The 25,737-nt window shown below is 34.7% G+C and overlaps 1 protein-coding gene, 1 long non-coding RNA gene and 1 other non-coding gene across 6 annotated transcripts in view; 2 read left to right on the top strand and 1 right to left on the bottom strand.

The window, feature by feature from the left end:
• The first annotated feature begins 5,197 nt into the window (after positions 1–5,197).
• LOC107514825 lies at positions 5,198–8,253 on the top strand. Of its 3 annotated transcripts, none has more exons than XR_001597886.2 (4): positions 5,198–5,315; positions 7,531–7,629; positions 7,902–7,965; positions 8,128–8,253. It is a non-coding gene; the product is annotated as an uncharacterized LOC107514825 (long non-coding RNA). The 3 variants fall into 3 exon arrangements; XR_001597885.2 differs by having other exon boundaries at positions 5,220–5,561; XR_001597887.2 differs by lacking the exon at positions 5,198–5,315 and adding an exon at positions 5,555–5,675.
• LOC118612079 lies at positions 7,731–7,815 on the top strand. The gene has a single exon (XR_004954786.1). It is a non-coding gene; the product is annotated as a small nucleolar RNA SNORD87 (small nucleolar RNA).
• A 789-nt stretch (positions 8,254–9,042) lies between the features above and the next one.
• The window catches only part of MCMDC2 (minichromosome maintenance domain containing 2), a 32,499-nt gene continuing 15,804 nt past the window's right edge, over positions 9,043–25,737 (bottom strand). The window contains exons 11-15 of one of the 2 annotated variants that reach the window (XM_016152917.2): positions 22,658–22,824; positions 21,994–22,173; positions 19,034–19,176; positions 15,411–15,520; positions 9,043–10,358 (exon numbers count right to left, since the gene is read on the bottom strand). In XM_016152917.2, the coding sequence (XP_016008403.1) occupies positions 10,192–10,358; positions 15,411–15,520; positions 19,034–19,176; positions 21,994–22,173; positions 22,658–22,824 (767 nt within the window). In that variant the 3' untranslated portion in view covers positions 9,043–10,191. Of the gene's footprint in view, positions 10,359–15,409; positions 15,521–19,033; positions 19,177–21,993; positions 22,174–22,657; positions 22,825–25,737 lie in introns of those variants that run through there. The other variant, XM_016152918.2, reaches the window with a different exon arrangement.

Below are 25,737 nucleotides of genomic sequence, written 5' to 3' on the forward strand. Positions count from 1 at the left end.
ATGACTAGGGTCATTTATATTTTTCTTGCATTAACTCTATTTTGACATGCTTACTCTTGAGCAAGGAAAAGCACAAGCATATGGTTATTATACCCAACTTCCTTCCAGTTCCAACCTCATTTTCTGCTGCAAACATCTAGGGGGACTGGGAGGTTCTCCAAATCATTCACTAAATATGAAAAAAGAATGAAGGCCAAATGTATTAATTTACTAATGAGATTTACATGTGTAAGTGCAGACTATATAGGTTCTGAAAGCTTTTAAGAAAATAATGTTCTGTGTTCCCTGAATCCCGATGTATCTACCTCCAAAATGTAAACCTTTTAAGATAATCCTGGTTATAATATCAAAGAATGGCTACTTTTAAAGTTATTTCTGATAAACTGCTATATTAGGTTTAAACCATGAAACTTCCCTTGATGTGGTTTCAGTTGTGTTTACAACTGGTGCATTAACTCAGTTCAGCAATCTGGAGACCAGCAACCCCCAGGGATGCACTTACTGCTGGAGAATACCAAGCACTTTTCACAATGCCAGTCAGGGATAAAGGGGCAAATCTCAAAAATGGTCTGTTTTTGCAGTCATAAGAGAAAATGTACTACTTTAATAATGCTTTCTTAAATTATAAAATTGCATACACATAGTAAAAATCCAAACGGTAGAGAATGGCGTACAATAAAACATAAAAACGAAAATATCGCTTTCCCCATAAACCCTAAGTTTCACTCCCTAGAGGCATGAATTGTAAAGTTTCTTTTGCAATGTCTCAAAATATTTTATGTTGAAAAAAATCATATAAATGTTCTTTTTATTTAACCAAAAATATTTTAATTAAAGATTTTTCTGCACTTAGCTTTTAAATTTTAATATTTCTTTAAAAATATTCCAAATCAGCACATACAGATCTATGATTAATTTATTCAATAATTCAATAGATATTAAGTCCTAGGGACTATATTAGGTGCTAGGAATAAAAGATGAACAAAAAAAAAAGATGAAAAAAAGAGACAAGGTCTGGCTTCTCATAGAATGTATACTCCAGTGAGGGCAGCAAAAGTAAGTAAGTTTAAAAACAAACAAATAATTATAAATTATGAAGAAAACAAGAAGGGAGATGACTTATAGTGGGTCTACTTTAAATAGGCAGGGCAAATATGGCCTCACTGAGAAATGGGCATAGAAGCTAAGACCAAAAAAAGAAAAGAAGGCAGCCATTCAAAAAACCAATTCCAGGTAACAACGAAGGTCTTCAGATATGAAAATTATTTGGCATGTTCTAAGAACTAAGAGTAGACCAAGGTGACTGGTGTGAAGTAAGAGAGGGGAAACAAAAGATGAGGCCATGCAAAGGTGTGAATCTTTCTCTCTCTTTTTAAAATATAATTTTATTTTTATTGTGGTATACATAACAAAATTTACCACTTTAAGCATTTTTAAGTGTAAAATTCATTGGCATTAAGTACATTCACAATCCACTCACAAATCATCACCACTATCCATTTCCAGAACTTTGTCATCATCTCAAACAGAAATTCTGGACCCATTACACAATAACTCCCCATCCACTTTTCATCCCAGCTCCTGATAATCACTGTTCTGCTACCTCTATGAATTTGCCTATTCTAAGCACCTCCTCTAAGTGGAATCATGTAATATTTGTCCTTTTTGCCTGGCTTATTTCACTTAGCATGTCTTCAAAATTCATCTACCATGTAGCATATAGCAAAATTTCTTTCCTTTTTAAGGCTGAATAATATTTCATTGCATGTATATACCACATTTTGTTCATCCATTCATACATCCATGGACATCTGAGCTGTTTCTACCTTTTGGCTATAGTGAATAATGCTACTATGAACATTGGTATAAAAATATTTGTTTGAGTCTCTGTTTTCGATTCTCTTGGGTATATACCCTCAAGTGGAATTGCGGAATCATAGGATAATTCTGTGTTTAACCTTTTAATGAACTGCCATACTGTTTTCCACAGTGGCTGTACCATTTTACGTTCTCACCAGCAATGGGTTCCAATTTCTCCACATCTTTGCCAACACCTTATTTTGTTGTTGATTTTTTGACAATAGGGTGTGAAGTAGCATCTCATTGTAGTTTGGATTTACATTTCCCTAATAGCTAGTTATATTGAGCATCTTTTTCATGTGCTTATTGGCCATTTGTATAACTTCTTTGGAGAAATGCTTATTCATGTCTTTTGTCCATTTTTGAAATGGGTTTTTTCCCTGTCGAGTTGTAGGAGCTCTTCAAAAATTCTGGGAATTAATCCCTTATCAGATGTATGCTTCTCAAATATTTTCTCCCATTTCATCACTCTTATCACTCTCTTGGTAGTGTCTTTTGATGCACGAAAGTTTTTAATTTTGATGAAGTCCAATTTATCTATTTTTTCTTTCATTTCCTGTGCTCTGGTATCATACCCAAGAAATCACTGCCAAGGCCAATGTAATGAAGATATCCCCCTATGTTTTCTTCTATGAGTTTTACAGTTTTTTTTCTTTCTTTTGAATGTTGTGACTGCTGACTCCCAGAAAAAAAACAAACAAAATAACCTGTTGGTAAGCAGAGCTGAGTTTATTATCACAAAAATTTGTAAAGGAGGGAGAGATAAGGGAAGCAAGGGAGACCACTGCTTTGACATAGTCTTTTTTTTTTTACAGTGTGTATACATACACGTATGTTTGTTTATTGCATTGAATTCCTCACAAAGCTTTCCCTCCTATATTTTTATAATCCAGAATACGGGGGATTCCAAAAAAGTATTTCATTGATATCAGTTTTAAAAATATAAAAATGAAATTAGGATGACAGGAATTTGTTAATATGCTGCACTTGATGTAGTCTTAATAATATGTCCAAATGAAGAAGGCAAAGGAAAGATATTTATGAGCTTTTTGAGGGTCTGGTATAGGATGAATCTTTCGATGTTAAGGGGGCTTACTGGATTTGGGCAAAATTCATGACATAATTCATATAGACATAGCTAGTGAGAGATTCAAAGTGAATCTTTGACAGAAACGGTTATTTGATAAGCCTAATTGAGTGATCCAAGGACATACTTATTCTCCTGAAGGATAATTGAGTAGGTCTATGGTTAGAAAAAAAAAAAAAGATCTTCCATAAGTTTGAGTTAAGTAAAGTTTCATAGACATAACACCTGAAGTCAAATCCATATAAGAAAGAACACTGACAAATTGGATTTCATCGAAATGAAGAACTTCTCTTTGAATGACATTGTTGAAAGAATGAAGACAAAATAAAGACTGGGAGAAAATCTTTGGAAATGATATCTCATAAAAAACTTGTATCCCAAATATATAAAGAACCCTCAAAATCAAGTATAAGAAAACAAACAACTCAATTTTTTGAAATGGGCAAAAGGTTTGAATAGACATTTCATCAAAGAAGGTATTCAGATAACAAATAAGCATGCAAAAAATGCTCATTATTATTTAGGGAAAGGCAAATTAAAAGCTTAATGAAATACTACCACACACCTATTTCAATGTCTAAAATTTTAAAAAGGCTGACTAAACCAATTGTTGGCATAGTCAAAGAAGGTGAAATGATTGGAACACTCGAGCTCTGCTGGTGAGAATGTAAAACAGTATAAAGTTAAACACATACCTACCATCCCATTCCATTCCTGCATATTTACCAAGAGAAATAAAAGCACATGCCCAAAGCTTTACATATGAATATTCATAGCTGCTTTATTTATAATAGCCAAATACTGAAGAAAACCCAACGTCAATCAGTGGGGCAAAGAATAAACAAATTGTGGTATAACCATGTACAGGAATACTACTCAGCAGTAAAAAGGAATTAACTGTTGTTACACACAGCAGCATGGATGAGTCTCAATATAATTATGCTGAGTGAAAGAAGCCAGACAAAAAAGAGTACATACTGTATGATTCCATTTAAACAAATTAGAATTAATTTTCACACTCTCCACACCTACCCACCTCATTGTAGGCAAAGGCCTGGTGGAGGTGGCTGCCCAGGTTGAAAGTTAGGTTGTAGAATAATATTCCCTCAGGAGTCTGTGATGGCAGGTTGAGTCCCAAACCACTACCTGACAAGAAAGTGTGCCCACTTAGAGCCCCAAAGAATTCAAATCCCAATAAAGCATTCAGCAAAACGTTATACAGAGAGGAATCCTTCAGTAAAATGAGTATAAGCACAATTTATATTGCTAGATATAGATTTTCATACCATGGTTCTTTGAGACAAACATATTTTTGTACTGGATTTTCTATCCATTTCTTAGACATTCAATTTTTAGAGGAGAGATTATGATCTTATACTGATGCAACTGTTTAATTATATGCTTTCATGTGTATTCTTTCAGGCCACAAGATCATCAACCTGACTTCTCCAGCACTAAACCTAGTGCTTTGCAACCAAGACTCAATACATAATAATTGAGAGAAACAAGAGTAATACAGGCATACCTCAGAAATATTGCATTTTGGGCTCCAGACCGCTACGATAAAGCCAGTCGTCATTTTTTTGCTATAGGGTCTTGCTTTCAATTTGTAAAAAAAAACACATCCATGGCTGCAATAAAACAAAGCGGAATAAAACGAGGTATGCCTATAAAACATAAAGCACAAAAATCGATAGCAAATTACATGTTCATAAACAGGCAGCTGACTGATTTACGAACGCTTTTTTAACTCTCGTATTATTAATAAAAATAGTAACAATAGCTATTGCTATAATACATGGAAAATCATTTTTTTTTTTCTGGTGTGTGAAGGGGTCATTCCAGATACCGTTACTCTAAGTTGAGATATCCAGTACCACCAGTTCTTTAAACACTGGATTATGTGAGGGAATAGAATACCAAGCAAATATATAAAGTACTAGGAATGGGAGCCTCGTTTTAGATCACTGTTTGGTCGCTTAGATACATAAACTGGCAGGTTATCACTTACATACTCAATGAATTAGCTCTAGATGAGGTTCTCATGAGCCTGGAAAGACCCTATGGAAGTTCCGAAAGCTACCCTCTTGTAAACTTGAGGTCTGGCACGCCTCCTCAGGCCGAGAGGCTCAGGAAGACAGCGACGTCCAGGACGCGGCCCCCAGCCCGCCTCCCGCTCCGCTTGCGGGGGCGGGGCCAGGCCCGGAAGGGGAGGAGCCAGGCCGACAGCGCCTAAGAGCCGCCGGCGGCCGCCGCGCTTCCTTTTCCGCCTGGCTGCTGCTGGGGAAGTCGCGTGGAGACCTGTAGGCCATGCGGCCCACGCGGCCCGGGCGGCAGCGCCTGCGGGCCGGTCGTCAGGCTTTTAAAGGTGGGAGTTCCCGCGGTCCTAGTTGCTTCTCTCCTTTTGCTGGGGACCCGACTCCTTGTCGGAGCCCTTGACCACTTTGGGACCCTCCGTTCTTTCTGACTGGGGCTTCCATTCTGGTGGTCTCCGTCCCTTACTCTGCTGCAGCCGAGCGGTCGGCACCGTCGCGAGGTCGGCCCAGAAGGCACCTTTCACCCCCAGTTGACGCGGCCACGAGCTTTCTTCCGCGCCATCTGTTCAGTCGCATTTGTGAGTAGCCACCTGCGAGGCTTAGCCAACGTTTCTCTTTAGTAAAGGCGGGATTCCAAATCTCAGCTCAGAAACTAAAGACCACTGATTAGTTGGTTCCGAGGCGGTTGGAAGGTACGGCCTGTGGCTTCGTGTTCCCCCCGAGCCTTCGGCAGAGCTCCTTTATATCCCTCGTAAACCTTTTTGTGCGAATACTACGGTATCCCTAGTATACGGTAGCAGGTCCCTTAAATGGGCGATTTATCTTTCGTAAGGGAGCACTTTATAAATTGGGACGGGATTCTCTCTTAGGTATTAACCTTTACTCAGCTGTACTTTGATTTTTAAAATTAACCGAGGACAGTTTGCGCACTAACAGTTACCGACACAGTGGAACACTTGTTGGCATTTGTTCCTCGATCTTCCTTTGCAATTAGGCGCCAAAGATATGGCATTGAAATTGGAGAACAATACCAAATAGAAGGCTCTTAGGCCAGTAAATGCCTGCTACACCCTTAAGGTGCTTGCGTTTACACAGAGGTGTGTATTTCTGGACGAAGTAGAGCAGAAAACTGATCAACAGCCGGGAGACTGGAATGGAACATTGCTTAATAAAAAATAAGTTTCGAATGAGTGTCTAATTGAGGAGACAACATAGTCTTGTGGTTTCTCTCCCCAAATTTGAAATGCGTTGCTTTATCCAAAACAATCTTAACAGTGCAAATGTGATGGCTTAAAGTAGTTTATATTTGGGATTACAATCCTTGCTTTTGAGACCTGAGTAGCTTGAATGCTATTTACAAACTAAATTTTTGATAAAAATGTGGATATGCATGTACATTCTGCAACATAATACACAAGAGCGCACCAATTCATTTAAGAGCTGGAATAATACCAATACCATAGTATCTATTTTCTTCCCTGTCTCATTCCTCTTGCATTACATTTGAGGTGCCTGCCCGTCTGGATCTTTATGTCCAGGCTCTTAGGTTTTTGAGGGTAGTGGACTAGATAGCAATTTCATTATGTGTCCCCAAACATTCTTTTTTCTTGTTACAGGTTTTACACAAATGGGACTACACTTGCAGTTCTCAGTTCCCATGAATCATTAAACTAAAATTTTCCAAGTTGGAATTATTCATAACCTAAAGTCTGTTCTAGATATTGTGTGAGATATTTCAGCATTTCAAGACTTGAAAATGATAAATTGTTTTGCAAGGTCCAGCATTTGATGTCTTCATAAATCATTTCCTGTAGATGTCTGGTTCAATGATTTATCCTCCTGAATGTATCCTGTAGGACTGGTGGCCCTGGCCATGCCCTTTGCAGTACCTAAGTATGCTTTCAGGCAACTTGGGATTTAATTCTATAGGGCAGTGTTCAGTAATGATGCCAACAAAAATGTGTCTGCTCTAAAACTGTTAGATTTGCTATTGTAATGTGTTTAGTTGGAGGTTTGTACACTTGGTGTCATATCTAACCTTTAACCTGGCTCATATCATTGTCAAGCTCTGAGACAGAAAAGCAATAGTTGGGTACTCATTAGGACTATCATGTCTTAAAATCAATAGTGCCACAGTGAAGAACATAAATATATAGCCACCGTTTTCCCTGCTTATCTCATGCTGACAAATCCATTTCCATCTTGCAAAGATCACTTAAGGAATTGTTAGAGCCTAATCAGTCAAAAGGACTAACATTCTTAAATTATTGTAGATAACTTTAAATTTTGGGTTTGTCAGTTTCGACTACCAAAAAATAGAATTAAGCAACAAGTATGTTATTGTGTTCCATTAGATATGTGTTAAAACAATTCTATATCGTCTCGATGTTTTTGATAAAAAATGGGTTAGGAGTCAGGAAAACTGCATGTATAGGTACATTTGTGGTTCCTGATAATGAAAAAACTTATAGGACCATTCCTACATATAAGATGCCAAACAAACAGGTTCAAGTACAAATAATTCATAATGAAAAACTTAATTTTCAGGTGCAACAGAGCCTAGGAGTTGAAGATGTCATGATTTAATGTTTTCCGAAAATTTAACAAGATGACCAAACCTCTAGGAGCACAACTGCATGTAACAAGGTACCGAAAGTAAATGTTAAATTGTGTGCTTTTTAACACATTTGTATTGTTCCTGAAGAACAGTACCAAAAATGCTTAATACATTTTTGACAGGTTTAATAACTGGCACAATGATGACTTAAATTTTTGCCGTTTACCCAGCTGAGGGTTTCTTTGAAGAAATCATTTTAAGACTGAGGTGCCAGTAATCTATACTGAGATTATGTGAACTATCTTTTGACTTTTTGGGTATTTTTTTTTTTTTTACTAAAATGGTGAAATGTTCTTCTCAGCATATAGGTAGCTGCAGATGAATGATCAAGTCCAGCTGTGCTGTTTAAAAATCCCTTGCCTCAGGTAAATGATTTGTCAAGGAACCCCATCTATTGATAATTCAAATGTATCTGATAAAGGGCTGGGGCCATTTCCTGTTGCCATTGTGTGTGAGCTGATTTCCTTGGTGTTTGAGTACAGAATGATTTTCACTGTTTCTGTGTTGTTGTTTTTTTTCCACCACAGATGTGGCATGCAACATTTTGGGAGGAAAAATGAATTAGTTAAGAAGATGAAGCAAATGACAAAAATTTATATTTTAATAAAATCAATATTTAACATGGATTACCTCAATAAATTATATAGAAAATGCGTATTTGAGTACTTTTAATTGCTGGGCAACAAAATCTGTTTTCAAAATATATCAAGTCCTTAAACAGCTCCATTTTCATCATCACTAGTTAAACTTTGTTTTTAATATTGGGATAGTATGTTGTTAATAACTAGCACGTTTGTGAATAGTGACTGAAGTGGTGGACAGCCGGGGAGACATTTCTAGTACCTCCAGTTCTCATACCCTTTCTTGCCTTATAGAGGATTTCTGGAGGCTCTATTCAATGCATACTAGATAACTGTGCTGACCTCCCCTCAGAACCTGCTGTTATGCCTTAAAAATAGTACAGTAGTTGCTCCCCTTTCAGTTTCAGTTACTGGTGGTCTGCAAACAACATGAAAAATCTAGAAATCATGTTTTAAATTGCATTCTGAGTAGCAGGAATCTTTACATATTACATGCCCAGTAATCAGTTGCCTCATGGCAGTGCTTGTGTTAATCCTTGTAACTTGCAGTATAATCGTTCTTTTAGTTAAATCTCTCACTGCCTAATTTTTAAACTTCAGGTATGTGTAGGGTTTGGTATTCACTGGGGTCCTGGAATATACCCCATGATACAGGGTGGGGAACAACTGTAATTTGGAATCTCCTTAGCTCCCTAATTAACTGTTGCTTGCAAATAAAAGATTCACCTGGAACCTGCAAATTTGTTTTAGTTGCTTTAATATTTGAATAAAATAATCTCAATCCTAGTATAAGTAGTGTACAATATTAAGGAAAATCAAGGCAGTAGTCCAGTTTGTCCAGAGAACTGATGAGAATTCTAAAACAATTACTGCCTGGGTCAAGGCATTTGCTTTCATCAGAGTTGGCATAAAATGTGTACAGCAGCATAACCACATCAGAGGCAACTTAGGAAAACCATCCTTCCCAGTGTTCAATATTAGTCCTCTTCAACAGAACACCAACACTTTAAAATTGTAAAATAGAAATGTTTCTGCCTTACCCGGGAAACTAAAATACAGATAAGCCACAAAATAAGATAGAACTAGTTTGTTTTTAAAAACTGCCTTCTGAAAACTAGTCTGGCACTAGTAGATATTCAATAAATATTGTCAAATGACTAAGGAAATAGTGAATGACTTGTCAAAAGTCTCACAGAGTTAGATGTCCACCTTATGGTTAAGATGCTCCTTGAAGTACCAATTTCTAAAGAATCAGTGCATGGTAGTGTCTTGGCAAGGGATATTCCTTTTAGGAAAAAATTTGGAGATTTTACAATACAGCTTTTCTGTCTGCCTTTTTCAGAGAGTACATATTTTCACTCCAAAAATGACTGCATTAGCAAATGGTTTCTTTGCCTTTTGGTATCTTGTAACCACTTGGGTTTAAAGAGCCATTTGCTCCTTGATTTGATGTAAATTAGTTTGTTTAACCTAGATTATAAAAAATGGGAAATTTCCAAGGCTTTTCCTGACTGTAATTAAGGCTTCCAAAACAATATACATATATTGGGCATGTCAATATCTAGTAAAACATGAAGATCCTTATATTCGAGCCTTCTGGTTACATAAATTACTCATCAATTTGTCAAGTTCACAAGTGCAAGAAAAAAATGGTTTAAAATAATTTGTAGGTAGTCATTTAAAGTGCTATTGCCATCTTGTGACGAATCAAGGGAACTACATAAAAGTTAACCATTTTTTTACATTGCTTAGCTTGCGACATAATTTTATCTGTTGACTACTGGTATACTGGGCTAACCAAAATTTTTAAATAGGATTCTCTTAAGTTCTAAACTGCTATTGGCTTTGGTACCTGGATTAATGATTATTCCATTAGCAATTGATTTGAAGAGCTAATTCATATTTTTAAAGGCATTGTAATATGCACTACCTGAAGCGTGACTTCAAAAATCAGTTTGCACTTTTTTCCACTGCTGAAATGGGAATGAAGAAGATTTTTCCTCAGATTGGCTATTCATCGCTAGCAAAAATAGTTGTTCCAGGTCCATATGCGGCAATGAACTGTAGGAGCTGTTGTTGGCACTGAGTCAGATAGATATCCCTTTGCTCTAAATATTCTTCATTATACAGTTCAAAAGGAAATACTGCATTTGGAGCAACACAAAATGCAGTGGCCCCTAAGTGAAGAAGGAAAAGTGTAAATTAGGAATATTCCTTAAAATTCCTAATATATTACATTTTCAACAAAATGTTCTACTGAAAGTTTTAAAATTAAGTCTGACCTATTTAATAGAGTATTTCAATAATGATTATTTTAATCTTTTTTTTTTTTTTTTTTTTTTTTTTGAGACCAGAAAATAGGTTCAGTAAAAGTACAAAGTGGTACCAGGGCCAATGGGAGAAATATGTAGATGTTTAAAGTTTGGAAACTACAGAAATTTGCCATCTATTAAAATAGTCGTTATAGTTTTGAAGTTGAATGGTGATGTAAGGAGGTGGAAGAAGTAGGGAGAAGGAGGTATTAGAAGGTAGGGAAACACTAATATTTGATAAAGGTTAAGTGGGCCAAGGGAAAGACATTGTACATTTCTCAATTATTAAAAACCACTGACAAAGACAGACATACAAACCTATGCAACAGAATAAAAGCCCAATAATAACCTTTGTGTACATGGTTAAATGGTTTTTGACAAGGGTGCCAAGACCATTCAGTGGGGAAAGGACTGTCTTTCCAACAAATGGTGCTGGGACAACAATATCCACATGCAAAGAATGAAGCTGGTACCTACCCTTACATCATGCAAAAATTAACTCAATGGATCAAAGACCTAAATGTAAGGACTAAAACCGTAAAACCCTTAAGAAAAACACTGGCTTCATGACATTGGATTTGGTAATGATTTCTAGGACAGAATACCAAAAGCACAGACAACAAAAAAAAAAAATTAGACCACATCAAAATAAATTTGTGTGCATTAAAAGACAATCAACAGACTGAAAAGGCAACCCTTTTCACGTGAGTAGGTATTTCTCCAAAGAAGATATACAAATAGCCAATAAGTACTTGAGAAGATGCTCAATTTCACTATTAGAAAAATGTAAATCGAACCATAATGAGATACCACCTCACAGCCATAAGGATGACTGTTATCAAAAACAAAAAACTGTTGGCAAGAATATGGAGAAATTGGAACGCTTGTGCACTATTGGTGTGAATGTAAAATGGTACAACCTTTATGGAAAACAATATGGCGGTTCATCAAAAAAAATTAACAGTATTACCACATGATCTAGCAATTTCCTTCTGGGTATATACTCAAAATAATTGAAAGCCAGTTCTCAAAGGGATATTTGTATATTTATGTTCATAGCAGCATTATTCACAATAGCCAAAGGTAGAAACCAGAGGTGGAAAACATCCACTGATGGATGAATGGATAAACAAAATGTGATACATATATACACATGCACACACATACACACACACATATGTATCTTGGTTGATAAGGCGATATATATGCATATATGTATTTTGGTTGATAATCTAATGGAATATTATTCAATTTGAAACAGGAAGAAAATTCTCATGCATGCTACAACATGGATGAACCCTAAGGACATTATACTAAGTGAAATAAGCCAGACAGACACGATAGGATAAATACATGATTCCACTTATATGAAGTATCTAGAGAAGTCAAATTCATAGAGATAGAAAATAGAATGGTGATCGTCGGGGGATGGGGGAAGGGGAGAATGGAGAGTTGTTGTTTAATGGGTACAGAATTTCAGTTTGGGAAAATGAAAAGGTTATGGAGAATGGATATGAATGTACTTAACACCACTGAACAATGCATTTAAAAATGGTTAAGATAGTAAATTTTATATTATGTATATTTCTACAATTAAAATCTTTGACTACTGTTGTAGGAGTTAAGCTCTTAAATTGTTTCATTGATTAATTCATCAATGAGTACCTAAATGTGCCTGGCCAGGAGTACAACTGCTAGCCAAGCAGACAGTGTCTACCTTTCTAGAGCTGTCTGTCATCAGCAAACATTTTTAGCCTCAGACTTTTGTGACTGCCCCCTTTACTGCTTCACCTCACCTGAGACCTGCTCTCCCTGAGAACACTGCTTTCCTGTGGTTCTCTGAAGTAAAGCTGTGTCTTCTCAAACACCCCACACACCTTAGTATCACAAGCCAGAATCAGTGCCTGCATGCTGCACCTTGTCTGCTTCCAGACCATTCTTGCCCATCTTCTGCTTGATAAAAATTTTCCTCCTTTGATGCCCAGCGGCTCCTGGACCTTTCCCCTTCCATAGCACCTGTCTCACAACCTTCCTCTCTTCCCTAATGCTTGCCATTCGGTGATTTCCATTTAACTCCTGACCTTTTCCCCTTTGTCTCTACCACATATTCTCAAGGTCACAGGAAACTGGTGTTACCAGAAACTTACTTCAAAATACCATGAGTTCAAATGTCCTGCTCCCCTACACTACCTCCTTTATTTCCAGCTTCCAGGTCTTCTATTTCAGAGACCTCCAATCTGTTTCCTTCAGCTCCCCTTTTTAACCAATTTGAACCTTTCCCTTGCCAGTCTCCATACTCCCTTGCCCCTTGGCATCACTCTGCTACCTTCACCTATCAAAACCTCAACTCTGTATGTACCCAAACATTTACTTTGTGCCTACGGGCAGAAAATCACACATGTAATTAGCATTTCTTGGTTTCACTTTAAATGATCACAGAAACCTCAAATGGGCACTTGCACTGCCTGACAACCCTGCTGAGTTCCTCTAGCACACTTACTCATCTGTCCCCTACGATGACTATTATATTCCATTCTCCTCTCCTCGAACCCTTCATTTTTAGCTGTTGACCTTGTGTTGAATACATAACTGTCTACAGACCTACCTGATCCTGTATGCATTGTCTTCCCTCCTATAAAATAAAGTGACTCTTCTATTAGAGATCAATACCTTCACATGTGCTCAGAATCCCGTCCCCTCTCACCTTTTTAAGGACTTCACTCCTTTGATCTTCCCCTCTTTTTGTAGTATCATTAATTTACACTCTATTGTGCATCATATGATCTGTTATCTTATCTTTAAAAGAAAAATCTGATCCTGGACCACATATCTTTCTCTAGCTAAAACCCTATTTCTTGCCTCATCTTCATAGTCAAACATCTCAAAGTAGTCTATGTGTGCTATCTCCACAGCCTCACTTCCTACCCACCCAAATTCCCACTCCACTGAATTAGTTCCGATCGTGGCCATCTAACCCCTAGCCTGCCAAATCCAATTTTACTCAAATTCTCAGCACGTGATACAGTCGGCTACACTGCTCCCTCCTTTCTTGGCTTCTGTAACACTACAATGGATTTTCCTTCTACATTCTAGCTGCTGCTTTTCAGTCTCCTTTGTTAGTTCTTCCTCCTTGACCCCATTTCTAATTATTAAGATTCTTCAAGGACAGTCCTAGAGTCTCTAGGCGAATTCATCCATTCCATGGCTTTGAGCACCATTTCGGTGCTGATGATTCCTGAATTATATTTCTAGGTTAGAACTCTCTTTGAAACTCCAGATTCCTACATCTGTCTATTGATGTCTCTGTAAGATATCTCAAACTTCTATAATTTGACCTTTCTCCCAAACTCTTTTTTCTTTCTTCAGTCTTGGTAAATGGCACCATGATCTACTTAGTTTTTCAAGGCAAACACCAGTGAGTTTTCCTTAATCCCTCTCTTTCCCTGCTGCTCCAACTTCTAAATCTAGTTCATGAGCACAACCTATGGGTCTTTGCATCCAAGAAAAATACCCCTGAGCAGGGATGATTTCCCTACTATTTAAGGAGCTCTTAACATTGTCTTGCTTAAGACTTCAAAATCAATACACCTAACTGAATTTTATTATGAAAACAAAAAGTACCTAAAAGAAAAAAAAACTTCACATAGTTTTGCCTCAACAAACATTTTCTTAAATGCTTCAAAAAAGTCTTGACAAAATAGTTACCAAGTAAAAATAGCCATCTTCTATCAAAGAGTACTTAATATTATAATAGCATAGTTTTTAAATTCAAAGATGTACATTTTTTGTCTTACTGAAATCTAGTTGTATCTTAACAATTCTGATGGCATGTCATAGTAAAATAGGCAACATTTTTTCTTTATGGTAGATAAAATGTCTTAGATTTTATCAATTAGGTTTTAAATATAGAAAAACAATAAGTAAAGATAAAGCAAATTAAAAATAAAAAATATATCCTTTCTCTTATTTAGTATTGACTAGAAACGAGATTTTTCTTTTTTGGTAAATAAAACTAATTCAGGATGATAATCAACCTTTTCTAGGGGTCATTTATTTCCCTAAGCAAAAAAAGTATAAAGCAAATACATATACAAATTTACATATAATTTAGGGATTCACAAATCCCTAGGGCTCTCTAAATATTCATGGATCATAAATTATGAATATGTGACTTAGATATTGGTAGAACAAAGCTCTAATGTTCTAATTTACATTTATACAATATAAATTGAATTTTAAGCAAATTTAAGCACTAAACATATATACACAGAAAAGTCAGTGTTAAAGCATCCTTAAAGTCCCAGGATTGGAACTAAAGTTTGGTTTGAATTATGGTACAGCTCATCAAAATCAAAGTCTCATCTAATTCAACAAACAACTTTGTGAGAATAACTCTCTTCACTCTTACATTAAGAGCTCTTTCATGTTTTTATTAGAAAAACCACAGTAAGCTTCATTTGTTTCAAATAATTAAATGCTATAGTCATAATATTAACTAGCGATTCAGAGAAGGTGGTCATGCAAAGATGATCACATTTTCTTTTGCTAAGTGACTAACTCCACTGTGGGGAACTGCATGACAATTAAATGTTGCATGTTATTTTAAAGGAAAATAAGTTTAAAATCATTTCATGTGTTGTATTCAGTAGATTTTTTTTCTAAAATTCTTTTAAAAATGTAAAAGTTGAAGTATAGAAATAGTCATGCACAATAAAGAACTTAATATCAGATGATACTATCTATAAATAATTAGTAAATAATTAGTAAATATTCAAATTAAAACAGGCTTTACCTCATAGAAATCTATTATTCTTGAAAATAATATTTAAAACATATACAAAATTTTAATTTAACAGATGAAAAATATTTGTTTAAATATAATTATTTGTAGACATCATTAATAATTTAAAAGATTACCATATTTCAATGTGAGGGATGTTTCAAACAGTAAGGCTGCAATTAGTACATCTTCTTTAATCACTTTATTCCTTAAATTTAGTCGAGCATGGGCTTCAGATAGGGAAACTCTAAAAAAAAGAAAATTGATGCAAATCAAAATATGTTGATATTATAGAAGACAATATATTTTTTGGCAGGAACAAACCAAGACATATGCGAACATAAGCCATACCCTAAAGATCAGCATATTCTTACTTAAAAAAAAAAATAAGTTTCTTTTCAAAGCATTTTTCCTACCAAGCTGAATAGACTATTCCAGAACAAACAAGTATCCTGACTTATTATCAAAGAGTTGGTGTCTACCTGGCTTATCTTTATTATTATTCTATAACTCTCTCCCCAAGTTCTGTGCAGATAAATACACAATTGGGAAAATTAACCTAACTAAATATCTCTTATTGATACATCCTTGGTATTCTCTTTTAGTTCTTCATCTATTTGTATCCCATAGAATCTTGAAATTTCAGTTAGATCTTTGAGATCAATTAAACTCTTGTCAGATAATTGAATTTTCTCTACAATATCCCAGGCTAATTATTATACGGTCTCTTTTGAACTTTTCCTAGGATTCACTAGGAATCATGAGGCAACTCATTCTTTTATTTTTTATGTTTAAACTACCTTTGATTATCTGAAAAATCTCCCATAAGCTCTAATTAGGTATATGTAATGTACTTGAATGATTTCTAGACTTGGAAATCAGAAAAATTGGGTTTAAGTCACCAGAATTCACTAGTTGTGTGACTCTGTATAAATTATTTAATTTGAAATTTTTTTTGAAGCTCAGCTATACAATGGGGAAAATAATAATTCATAGGGTTGTCATGATTTCAAATAAGTGACCAGAAAATTTTGGGGTTCACCCACAGAGATTATATAAATGTAAGCTGAAACTGATTTTACTGCAGTTTCCACCCACTGGTCCCTGGTTCTGTCTTCTGGGGTTATAGAATAAGCCTAATACTTCTTGAATGTGATAGCTCTTCAAATATTCAAAGACAGCTTTCCTAGTTGCCCCATGTTTTCTTTTCTCCAAGATAAATATTCCAAGTTCCTTTAATATGTCATGAGACATAATGTTCAGGCCCCTCACCTTCCTGGCTATTCTCCTGGTGACCAGATTTGGTTAATATTCCTTTCAGTACAGTACTACAGGTGTGATTTGACTAGCAGAGTAGAGACAGAACTAGCATTTTCTTACTTGTGAGACCATATTTTATTAATGCAATCCCAAATCACTGTATTATTAACAGCCATGTTACATTGTTTACTCATATTAAGTATAAAAAGAATGAAATCTCAAGTCATTTTCATATTAACCACACCTCCCTTTCCCATCTATTCGTACTTATACTAGGGAGGTTGGGATCTAATCGAGGACATTACATCTATCTTATTAATTTTTTTCTTGTTAGACTAAGACTGGCATTTGAACCTGTGAAGATCTCACCAGTTGTTTATTTACAAATTTGGTTGTCACATTCCTGATGTTTCACCCAAGCTCTTTCCAGAAAAGCTGACCATGACAGAATATGTAAACAGCTTTTCAGGAAAAGAGAAGAGAGCACTGTTCAGTTCCACTTCTTTAGAAAAGCAAGGATAGTGTTATTAGGTACCTGTTTATAAAAGTAGAGAGAAATTCAAGGTTTATGACTTTTCTGAGTAGTGGTTCATCTACTTCGCAATTTTATAAACCCCCATCTCCACCTCTAGTGTTTATTTCTACGATGGGAAAAAGCAGAGTTATAGTAAAATTAACTCTGCTTTATTTTTTGGATCAATATAGTCAAATGTAAACTGAGGCTATATGAGTTTAAATAAAAAAAATATCTTTTTTACTACAGAGGAAAATAACTATGAGAAAATAAGACTTTCAAAACTTTTAACCTTTGAATATTGATATGAGTATTTTAAATATTACTTCAGAAAATAGAAAGCATTATATAATTCTTTTTTCCATTGTAAAACATCACAGTTGATTTCTACCTTGTCTTATCTTTAGTATTTTTCAGTCCTATGAAGATAAACATACAGTTGGAGAAATTAAACATATTTATTTCTTATAGACCTATACTTGACATTCCCCGCCAGTCCTTCACTTGTCTTATTTTATAATGCAGTTACAAAAAGATACTTATTTATTAATGGATTACTTTACTCCTGGTCCTACTTTATACTTTGTTTGAGATTATACATTAATCTATATCAAATGAAGTAATGATCTATCAATAGGGGACTGTTTAAATTATTGTACAGCTACATTACCACACACCGTAACTGGAATACAACTATAAGAATAGAATGAGGTGATTCTTTATGTGCTGATAGTGTGATGGTATAATATGTACGCCATGCATGATTCCATTTGGTTGGGCAAAAGGGAATATCCCATATGAATATACATTTATATGTTATAATATGTATTTATATTATTTAAATAACATGCATCTAAAATATGTAACATATTCACATAAATATGTATTATTATATAGCATATATTTAAATTACATATTTGTATATGCATTATATTTGAATGAATAATTTCTGGATACACAAAAACCGTTAACAGTGATTATCTCTAGGAACCAGGATAGAAATGGGTAGAGTTCACAGGACACTTTACTCATCATTTTATACTTTTACTATGTCCATACATCACTTTTATAAAAAAAATTGTTTTTTTTAAAAAACTTTTCAAGAAACAATAACAGATGAGTCTATTAAAGTATTTAAAAGTACAAGGAACAATATATTTAAGAAGCTCTTTTTCTAGGTTTAGTTACAAAGAATCTTGAATATGAACATGTTCAAAACAGGCCTCCCCAAGATGCACCATTTTGGCATGGGAATCATTCTGAGCTGAAGGCAACAGAGATATCCTGAGAGCTCACGAGAAACTTTTACCTCTCCCTTAATTTAAATTCGGGGCCTGGCCCAAGTGAAGAGTTATTTCCAGAGAAAACTTTTTGTGACCCATCTATAGGGCAGGGCAAACATCTAATTACTGAATTTGTGCTCTTCTTATCGTCCTATGAATGAACTTCCTCTCCTTTGAAACGCCACAGTGCCTTACCTCATCCTTAGCTCAGAATGCCATATATACCCATTTTAACTTTCCATCCCTGAACCTCTCATATACGTGAGGTCTTTGACTTTCTCACGTATGTGGGGTTCCCAGATGTATGCAGGTAATTTAAATTTGATTATTTTCTCTTGTTAATCTGTTTTGTGTCAATTCATTATTAGACCAGTCAGAAAAGTCAAGAAGAAAAAAGGAAAAATTTCTTCTACCCCATAAACAGCCACAGTTTAAAAAACAATCATTTACATTTGAAATCAGTACACTTTTCTCAGACACATCTTATACAGAGGGACCAATAAAAACTAATTTCGCGAAAACAAATGATGTAACAACATAACAAAGGAATTATTAAGTCAACTTAAACTTTTTAGAACAGGGTAAATTATAAACCAATCAACCAGCAATCAAAGAAACAAATAAAACAGATAAATAAGTAGGATAATTAAACACATCATTTAAAAGTCAACACTGGCTTTAAAATTTTACACTGTATACCTACAAATATTTTAATGCAGATGATGACAGTTTTGATCCACAAATAGAATCTGTTCTGATTCTGCGACTTGCTAGATAATAGCCATGAATCATTCTTTCTGCCTCCAAGCTGAATTCTACATTCAAATTCTTTGCAAAAGCCAGCAGCTAAATTAAAAGTGTGAAAAATTTAAGAGATTCAAACTTTATTATAGAATTTATATTATAAAAATCTAGAGTCACTTTATTATTAAAAGTTGGCCTATTTTATTTATATTAAAATTGATTATCTGGGGCCATCCCAAAGTCATTGAGCATTTTAAATCATAGTCTTAATACATGTAAGAATATTAAAGTTTACCCCAAATCAACCCTTTCGTGCAGACATGTTCTGTGAAATATATTGGAATGACTATTAAGTCTTTGCTTCCTGTGGAATAAAGGCTCACTTGGAACCTTTCAATGGGAGAGAGACTTCCCTCAGCATCTCATTTCCCTTTGAATAGTTTTAATTATTTGACAGTTTATTTCTTTATAACTTTCTCTCATTGGCCCTAGGGCTTATTCTCCTTACCTCCCTATCTTCCTTTTAAAAAACTCAACTAAACACTAGCAATGTGGCAGGCACCATGTTAACTACTGTGAATGTGGGCCTTAGAGATTCAGTAAGATTTGGGTAGAGAATAAGTCTTCAACATAATGATTATCACTGTTTTCTCTTAGTTTAGTGCTTTTTTTTTTTTCTGAATGATTCCAAGTTCCTTAAGTTCTTATTCAATGACATAATTTCCAAACTTTTCACCATCCTGCTTTTAAAACTCGTAGAGCCAAAATGAAAAATTAATCATAATAAGGTTGCTATTAACTGTAATATTTATAATTTAAAAATGACTTTTTAAAGGATTTGGATTTGTCCTAGGTTTGATATGTACTGCCTTCTTTATTCTCCTTATACTCTACAGTTCCCTCTGGGCCTTCAGAGTTGGATAATACTACTACTAATTCCATCGGTAGCCCTGTCTAAGTTTTACCATATGGAGACACAGTAATGTGCCACCTACAATCTCCTTCAGGAAAAGACTGTTGCCCAGCTACTAGGAGTGCTGTCAGCACTGGCCTCCAATTGCTGTCAACTTCTTCAGGGATTGCCGCAGGACAGCCCATAACAAATGACTGACTGAGGTGGAAGTGAGGAGGGTTTTATAAAGCCCCTCTATTTCTGTCCAAAGCAGGACAACTCTGATGGGTCGCTTTAGCTCCAGAGCTCACTGTGGGGCCTGCAAAGATTATTCTTGGGCCTACATCACAGTTTGACTCCTTTCTCTGTCCAATTCTTCTCCCTTCTCCCTTCTACAGGGATTGACAGAAGAACACTCCTGAACAAGCAATAATACATTAAGCTTCATCTCAGGATACCTCTTGGAGAGCCCAGGCTGTAACATATTCCATCTGATCAGTTTTCTGCGACAGACAGATTTATCTTTTAGAGATATTATTCTCACTGTTACACTAGCATAGTAAAGTCCACAAATCTTCTCTTTGGTCTGACAAATCAACTATAACCTCTTTTGCCTGAGCTTCAAGGCTTATTGTAAATTTTCCAACTCCTAATCCTGATGACTCCATAATGTAATTTTTGTATCAGTCAGGTAAGTCTTCTCATGGTTTTCCATGTACACTCATTTATACTTTACTCATTTCTACTTTTATGCCTATTTTTGTTTCTATTTTTATTTCTGTTTAGCATGTCTATCCTTCCTGTCATCTAAATCTTACCTTTCCTTAAGGCCCTAAAGTCTTACTTCATCTATGAAATATTCCCAACTCTTGCATTCTATTTGATATCTTCTTTTTTTTTTTTTAATTTAAGTTGATATCTTCCTTTTTGAATCCTAAAATACTTACAGTCAGCACCACCTGGTTTAGCACATAAATTGTCCCTTAATTGTTTCATGTATCTTGTTTTTAATCTCAATTAAATGATAAAGTAGAAAAAAAGTTGTTTCTGTCAGATTATAAAAGAATAGAAATAGGTTCATATATAAAGTATTCAGTAAATACCTGACTAGTTAATAAATCCAAGGATTTGTGTTTGTTTGTCTTGGAAAAACTAGATGAAAATTTCTCTAGGTCATTTGTGTACCTACATATTTATTATGTTAATTCCTAGAGACAAACTACTTTTTTCTTATACACTAAAACAAAAAAAAAATCTTTTCATATCAATATTGTTCTTTTTCTGTTCTAATTTATGCGAATAAACAATACTTATAATTCATTTTTAAATCTACCTTATCTTTCAACCTTTTACCCATGCAATATGCCTACAACAAAGGCAAATATGAAAAAAAAAATTAATGATCTATGAATTCCCACTTCCCAATATTCCCTGCCTCTCACCTATCCTATCAAGATAATTTAACTCAAGCGTGGATGATTTCTGAATAGTTAATACTCAAAGGGCTTCACTTGTAAATACTTGAGCACCTTTAATAACTATGAAAATCATTACTAAATTTGTATCACCTACTCTCAAGTTCTCTGAAACTGCCACATGTTTCATGTCAGGACATTAAAAGTAGTTAGTATGTCATGACAGACATTCCCTAAAGTCAGAATGCAGAATGTATTCATATAAAAGAAATCCCTTTGAATAGTTTATAAAATGTAAATTAACTCTATGTCTATACAGCTTCTCATCATAATTTTCTATAGAAATATTTTGGTTTTCTTTTCATTGAAATTCTTTAAGCTATGGTGATTTGGACAAAAGAATAAGCTCAAAATTTTAATATCTATACCCTCAGACAGTTTTTTATTTAATTATAATTCTAAATATTTTTTACACAATGTCCTTAAAATATTAAAGCTAGAAGCAAGCTGGAATAAAAGAATCCTAAATAAATTGAATGCTCAAAGAGAGTTCTATTTAAATTGAGAAACATTAGCATAAGTATTCTTAGTAATCATTTTTTCTATCTTTACCTTTTCAAAATCTTCAGTTGTAAACTGTTTAGAAGCTACATAAAGCAGCCCTTCAGGATCAATGGCTTTCTTTAAAGTATGTTGCACAGTAGAAAGAAATGGGTGGCAAGGAGATGATTCATTACAGTTAATTAATAATCCAAATGCCTCTTCAAGATTAGCTGGAATCAAACTGCAATCCTACATCAAACAAAAATGTAAAAGGCAAATATCAAACTCTGATATTTTTACAAACATTTTGGAAATGACTATAAATTATTTAAATTATTCATATATTTATATTATAATATTTGATTATATTAAATTATACACCTATAATTCTAATTATTTATTATTATTAATTATTACTTAAAGTGATTCCTGAATAGCATGGAACTTTATGGTGACCAATTTTTTTTAAATGCTCTTTATTAAGAACTTTCTTATACATTATTCATTAAAACCTCCCCTACTACCTATTCAAATAATAATTTCTAAGGAGCAGACATTTGCTTTGCATGACTAAAAGAAACAAAAAATTTCAAACTGTGTTATTATTAAATTCTAGAACCCAATTAAGTATAGAAATAGGTTAATACAAAACATTAAGAACAACAAAAACATTAAAACCTGTGGCTAAATTCCTTGAACAACATTTTAACAATAAAATATACATATTCCTTACCATCTGACCAATTAGAGTGTTGGTTTTCTGTATATTCCTTCTTGATGATGAATCCAAATCAACAAAAGACCAAAAACTGCACTGAACTGGAAATGTCATTTGTTGATCAATATCATCCCCAAACTTCTTTCCTGAGATGTATACTGTGATGTTTCTGCTTTCCATAACTAAGTCAAAAGACATTACTCATTTGTTATTTAAGTTCATTTTGGTCTATATATCTACAAATCAATAATGAATATTAGTATATAGAATTTTACTGTCTAAAATTTAGGTAGTAAAGACACAAGTATATATGATTGTTTTGCAAGATATGAATGGCTAAATTAGAGAATCTGCCACAAAAAGAAAAAAGCAAGAAAAATATTTGAATGTTTGCGTGTCCCATAACTTCACGTAAACCAGCAGTCCAAAGCATGTAGCCAGAATTGTGGTCAGCGTCTGGGTGGAATAAGCAGAGGGTTAGGAGGTTGGTTGTGAAGCGTAGGCTTACAAGGGAGGCTGGTACGTGCAAAAAATAATAGAAAGCAAACCATCTATGTGGGAGCAAAAGAGGAAAAGACAGAATATGAACTACAATGGCTAGGAAAAATATTCAATATGTACAGAACCAAATTCATTATTTCTCCTCCTCAAATGGCTCTGTGTGCATTCCTCACAATTAGGGGTATTACCATCAATCTACCTAAAACCCAAACAAAAAATGTGGAACTATCCTCTTCTCTTTCTATCCTTCCTTTACTCCTTATAACCACTCAATCTGTGAATCCAATCCTCTTACGAGGATTCTATCTCCCAAATATTTCTCAAATTAGTCTTCTCTCCATTCATAATAGTCTCTCTTTATATGTTTATCTTTTTCTTGAGCCATAGGGTAAATATATATTTAACTCTATAGAAACTGCCAGAGCAGTTTGTAAAATGGTATACTATTTTATATCCTCATCAACAACATATGAGAATTTCAGTTTCTTCACATCCTTGGCAACATTAGTTGTTGTCAATCTTTTTAATTTTTATTATTCTGGTAGCCTGGACCAACTACATAATTTGTGAAGGTTACCATAAAATGAAAATGTGGACTTCTTATTCAAAAATAAGTGGAAAACTGCTGCTCAGAGTACTACTATATAAAGCTTTTTCCTTTAAAAATATGTTATTACTTATAAAATGTAATAAGGGTGATATGGAGAAATTAGAACTCTCATGCATTACTTGTGAGAATGTAAAATAGTGCACCTGCTTTGGAAAATTTTGGTAGTTCCTCATCAAGATAAACACAGAATTACCCTATGATCCAGAAATTCCACTTCTAGGTAGTAAAAAGGTCAAAAATAGGGACTCAAACATATACTTGCATACCAATATTTATGACAGCATTATCATAACAGCCAGAGGTAGAAACAGCCCAAATGTTCATCAACGGGTGAATAATTTTTTAAAAAGCGGTGTGTGTGTGTGTGTGTGTGTGTGTGTGTGTGTGTGTGTGTGTGAGAGAGAGAGAGAGAGAGAGAGAGAGAGAAATAGATAGACTATTGTTATTCAGCCATAAAAAGAAATGAGATTCTATGAACGGGCCGATTCATAGAGAAAGTAGAATACAGGTTACTCCAGGGGATAGAGGTAGCAGGGAAGAGGGAGTTGTTGTTTAATGGGTACAGAGTTTCTGTTTCTGTTAGAAATTATGCAAAATTTCTGGAAACAGATAGTGGCAATGGTTGCACAACATTGTAAATATACTTAATGCCACTGAATTGTACACTTACAAATGGTTAAAATGGTAACTCTTGTTATGTATATTTTATCGAAATTTTTTAAAAAAGGAATAAAGTAATAATATATGCTACAATATGGATGACCCTCAAAAACACTATGCTAAGTAAAAGAAGCCTGTCACAAAAAACCACAGATTGTATGATTCCATTTACAAGAAATGTCCAAAATAGGCAAAACTGTAGAGACAGAAAGCAGAATCGGTTTCCAGGGACTGTGAGGTTAGAGATTGGGGGGTGACTGCTAATGAGTATGGAGTTTCCTTTTGGGGTGATGAATATGTTCTGAAAGTAGACAGAGGTGATGGTTGTACACCTTGTGAATATTCTAAAAACCAGTAAACTGTACATGTTAAGTGGTGAATTGAATGGTATGTAAACTATGTCTCAATAAAGCTGTTACCAAAAAATTTAATAAAATTACCATTCTAAAATTTAAAATATTGGCATGAATTCTATCATTGATTTTTATATTGTGCAATACCAGTCTTAAATACAAATCTAAGACTCAGATATTGAAACACTAATATTTTGTAGCTTGTGTGTGTGTGTATATTTCTTACCAGAACAGTGGAAATGCTTTTTGATATGCACACATTTCACCGACACTCTCTACTTCCAGCTTACTGATGAATAAAAGGAAGACTGAAAGAAAAGAAACTAAGGGTTGCCCTAACTTTCCCTTTCCTCCTATATCATCATTTTCAGTATAAGTGGTTGGTAAATACACAGAAGTAACCAAGAAAGAAAAGATATGATAGGGTTCCTTGGCTATTTGTGTTTCTTAGAATGCCACTCCCTTCCTTCTATATTAAAAGCAAGTCTGGTTTGAATGGAAAGCGTGGCCTCTTGGGCCTATTCGCTCCCCGTTACCCAGCTGAAGATGTTTTGATATGCATGATGAGTACTAAACTGCAGTGTACTCACGATGTATGAGAGTGTGGCGAGACTCAAACTGATTATAAATTGTGTTACAGAAGCTACATAGTGATTGCAAATGCTGTATGAAATAAGGACAGCAATGTATGGTGCACACATGTATGAATGTATCTCCTCTGCTCATGTGCAAGCTCCACTGTCTTACTGGACTTCCTTACAAAAGTTCAAAGACAAAATTATTAAAAGTTTGAAGATGATGACAATAGAGTTTTAACCAAGTGCCAGGCTCGTCTAAGGGGAAGAGGGCCTCTGTGCAACTATACTTGTTAGGATGTGAGTGTTGGTATCTCATTGTGGTTATTTTCATTTCACTGATATCCAACTAATAACACTGAGCATTCTTTCATGTGCTTCTTAGTCATTTTGTAT

This window comes from Rousettus aegyptiacus, unplaced genomic scaffold (assembly GCF_014176215.1).
Source record: "Rousettus aegyptiacus isolate mRouAeg1 unplaced genomic scaffold, mRouAeg1.p scaffold_m13_p_15, whole genome shotgun sequence".
Lineage (NCBI taxonomy): Eukaryota > Metazoa > Chordata > Mammalia > Chiroptera > Pteropodidae > Rousettus > Rousettus aegyptiacus.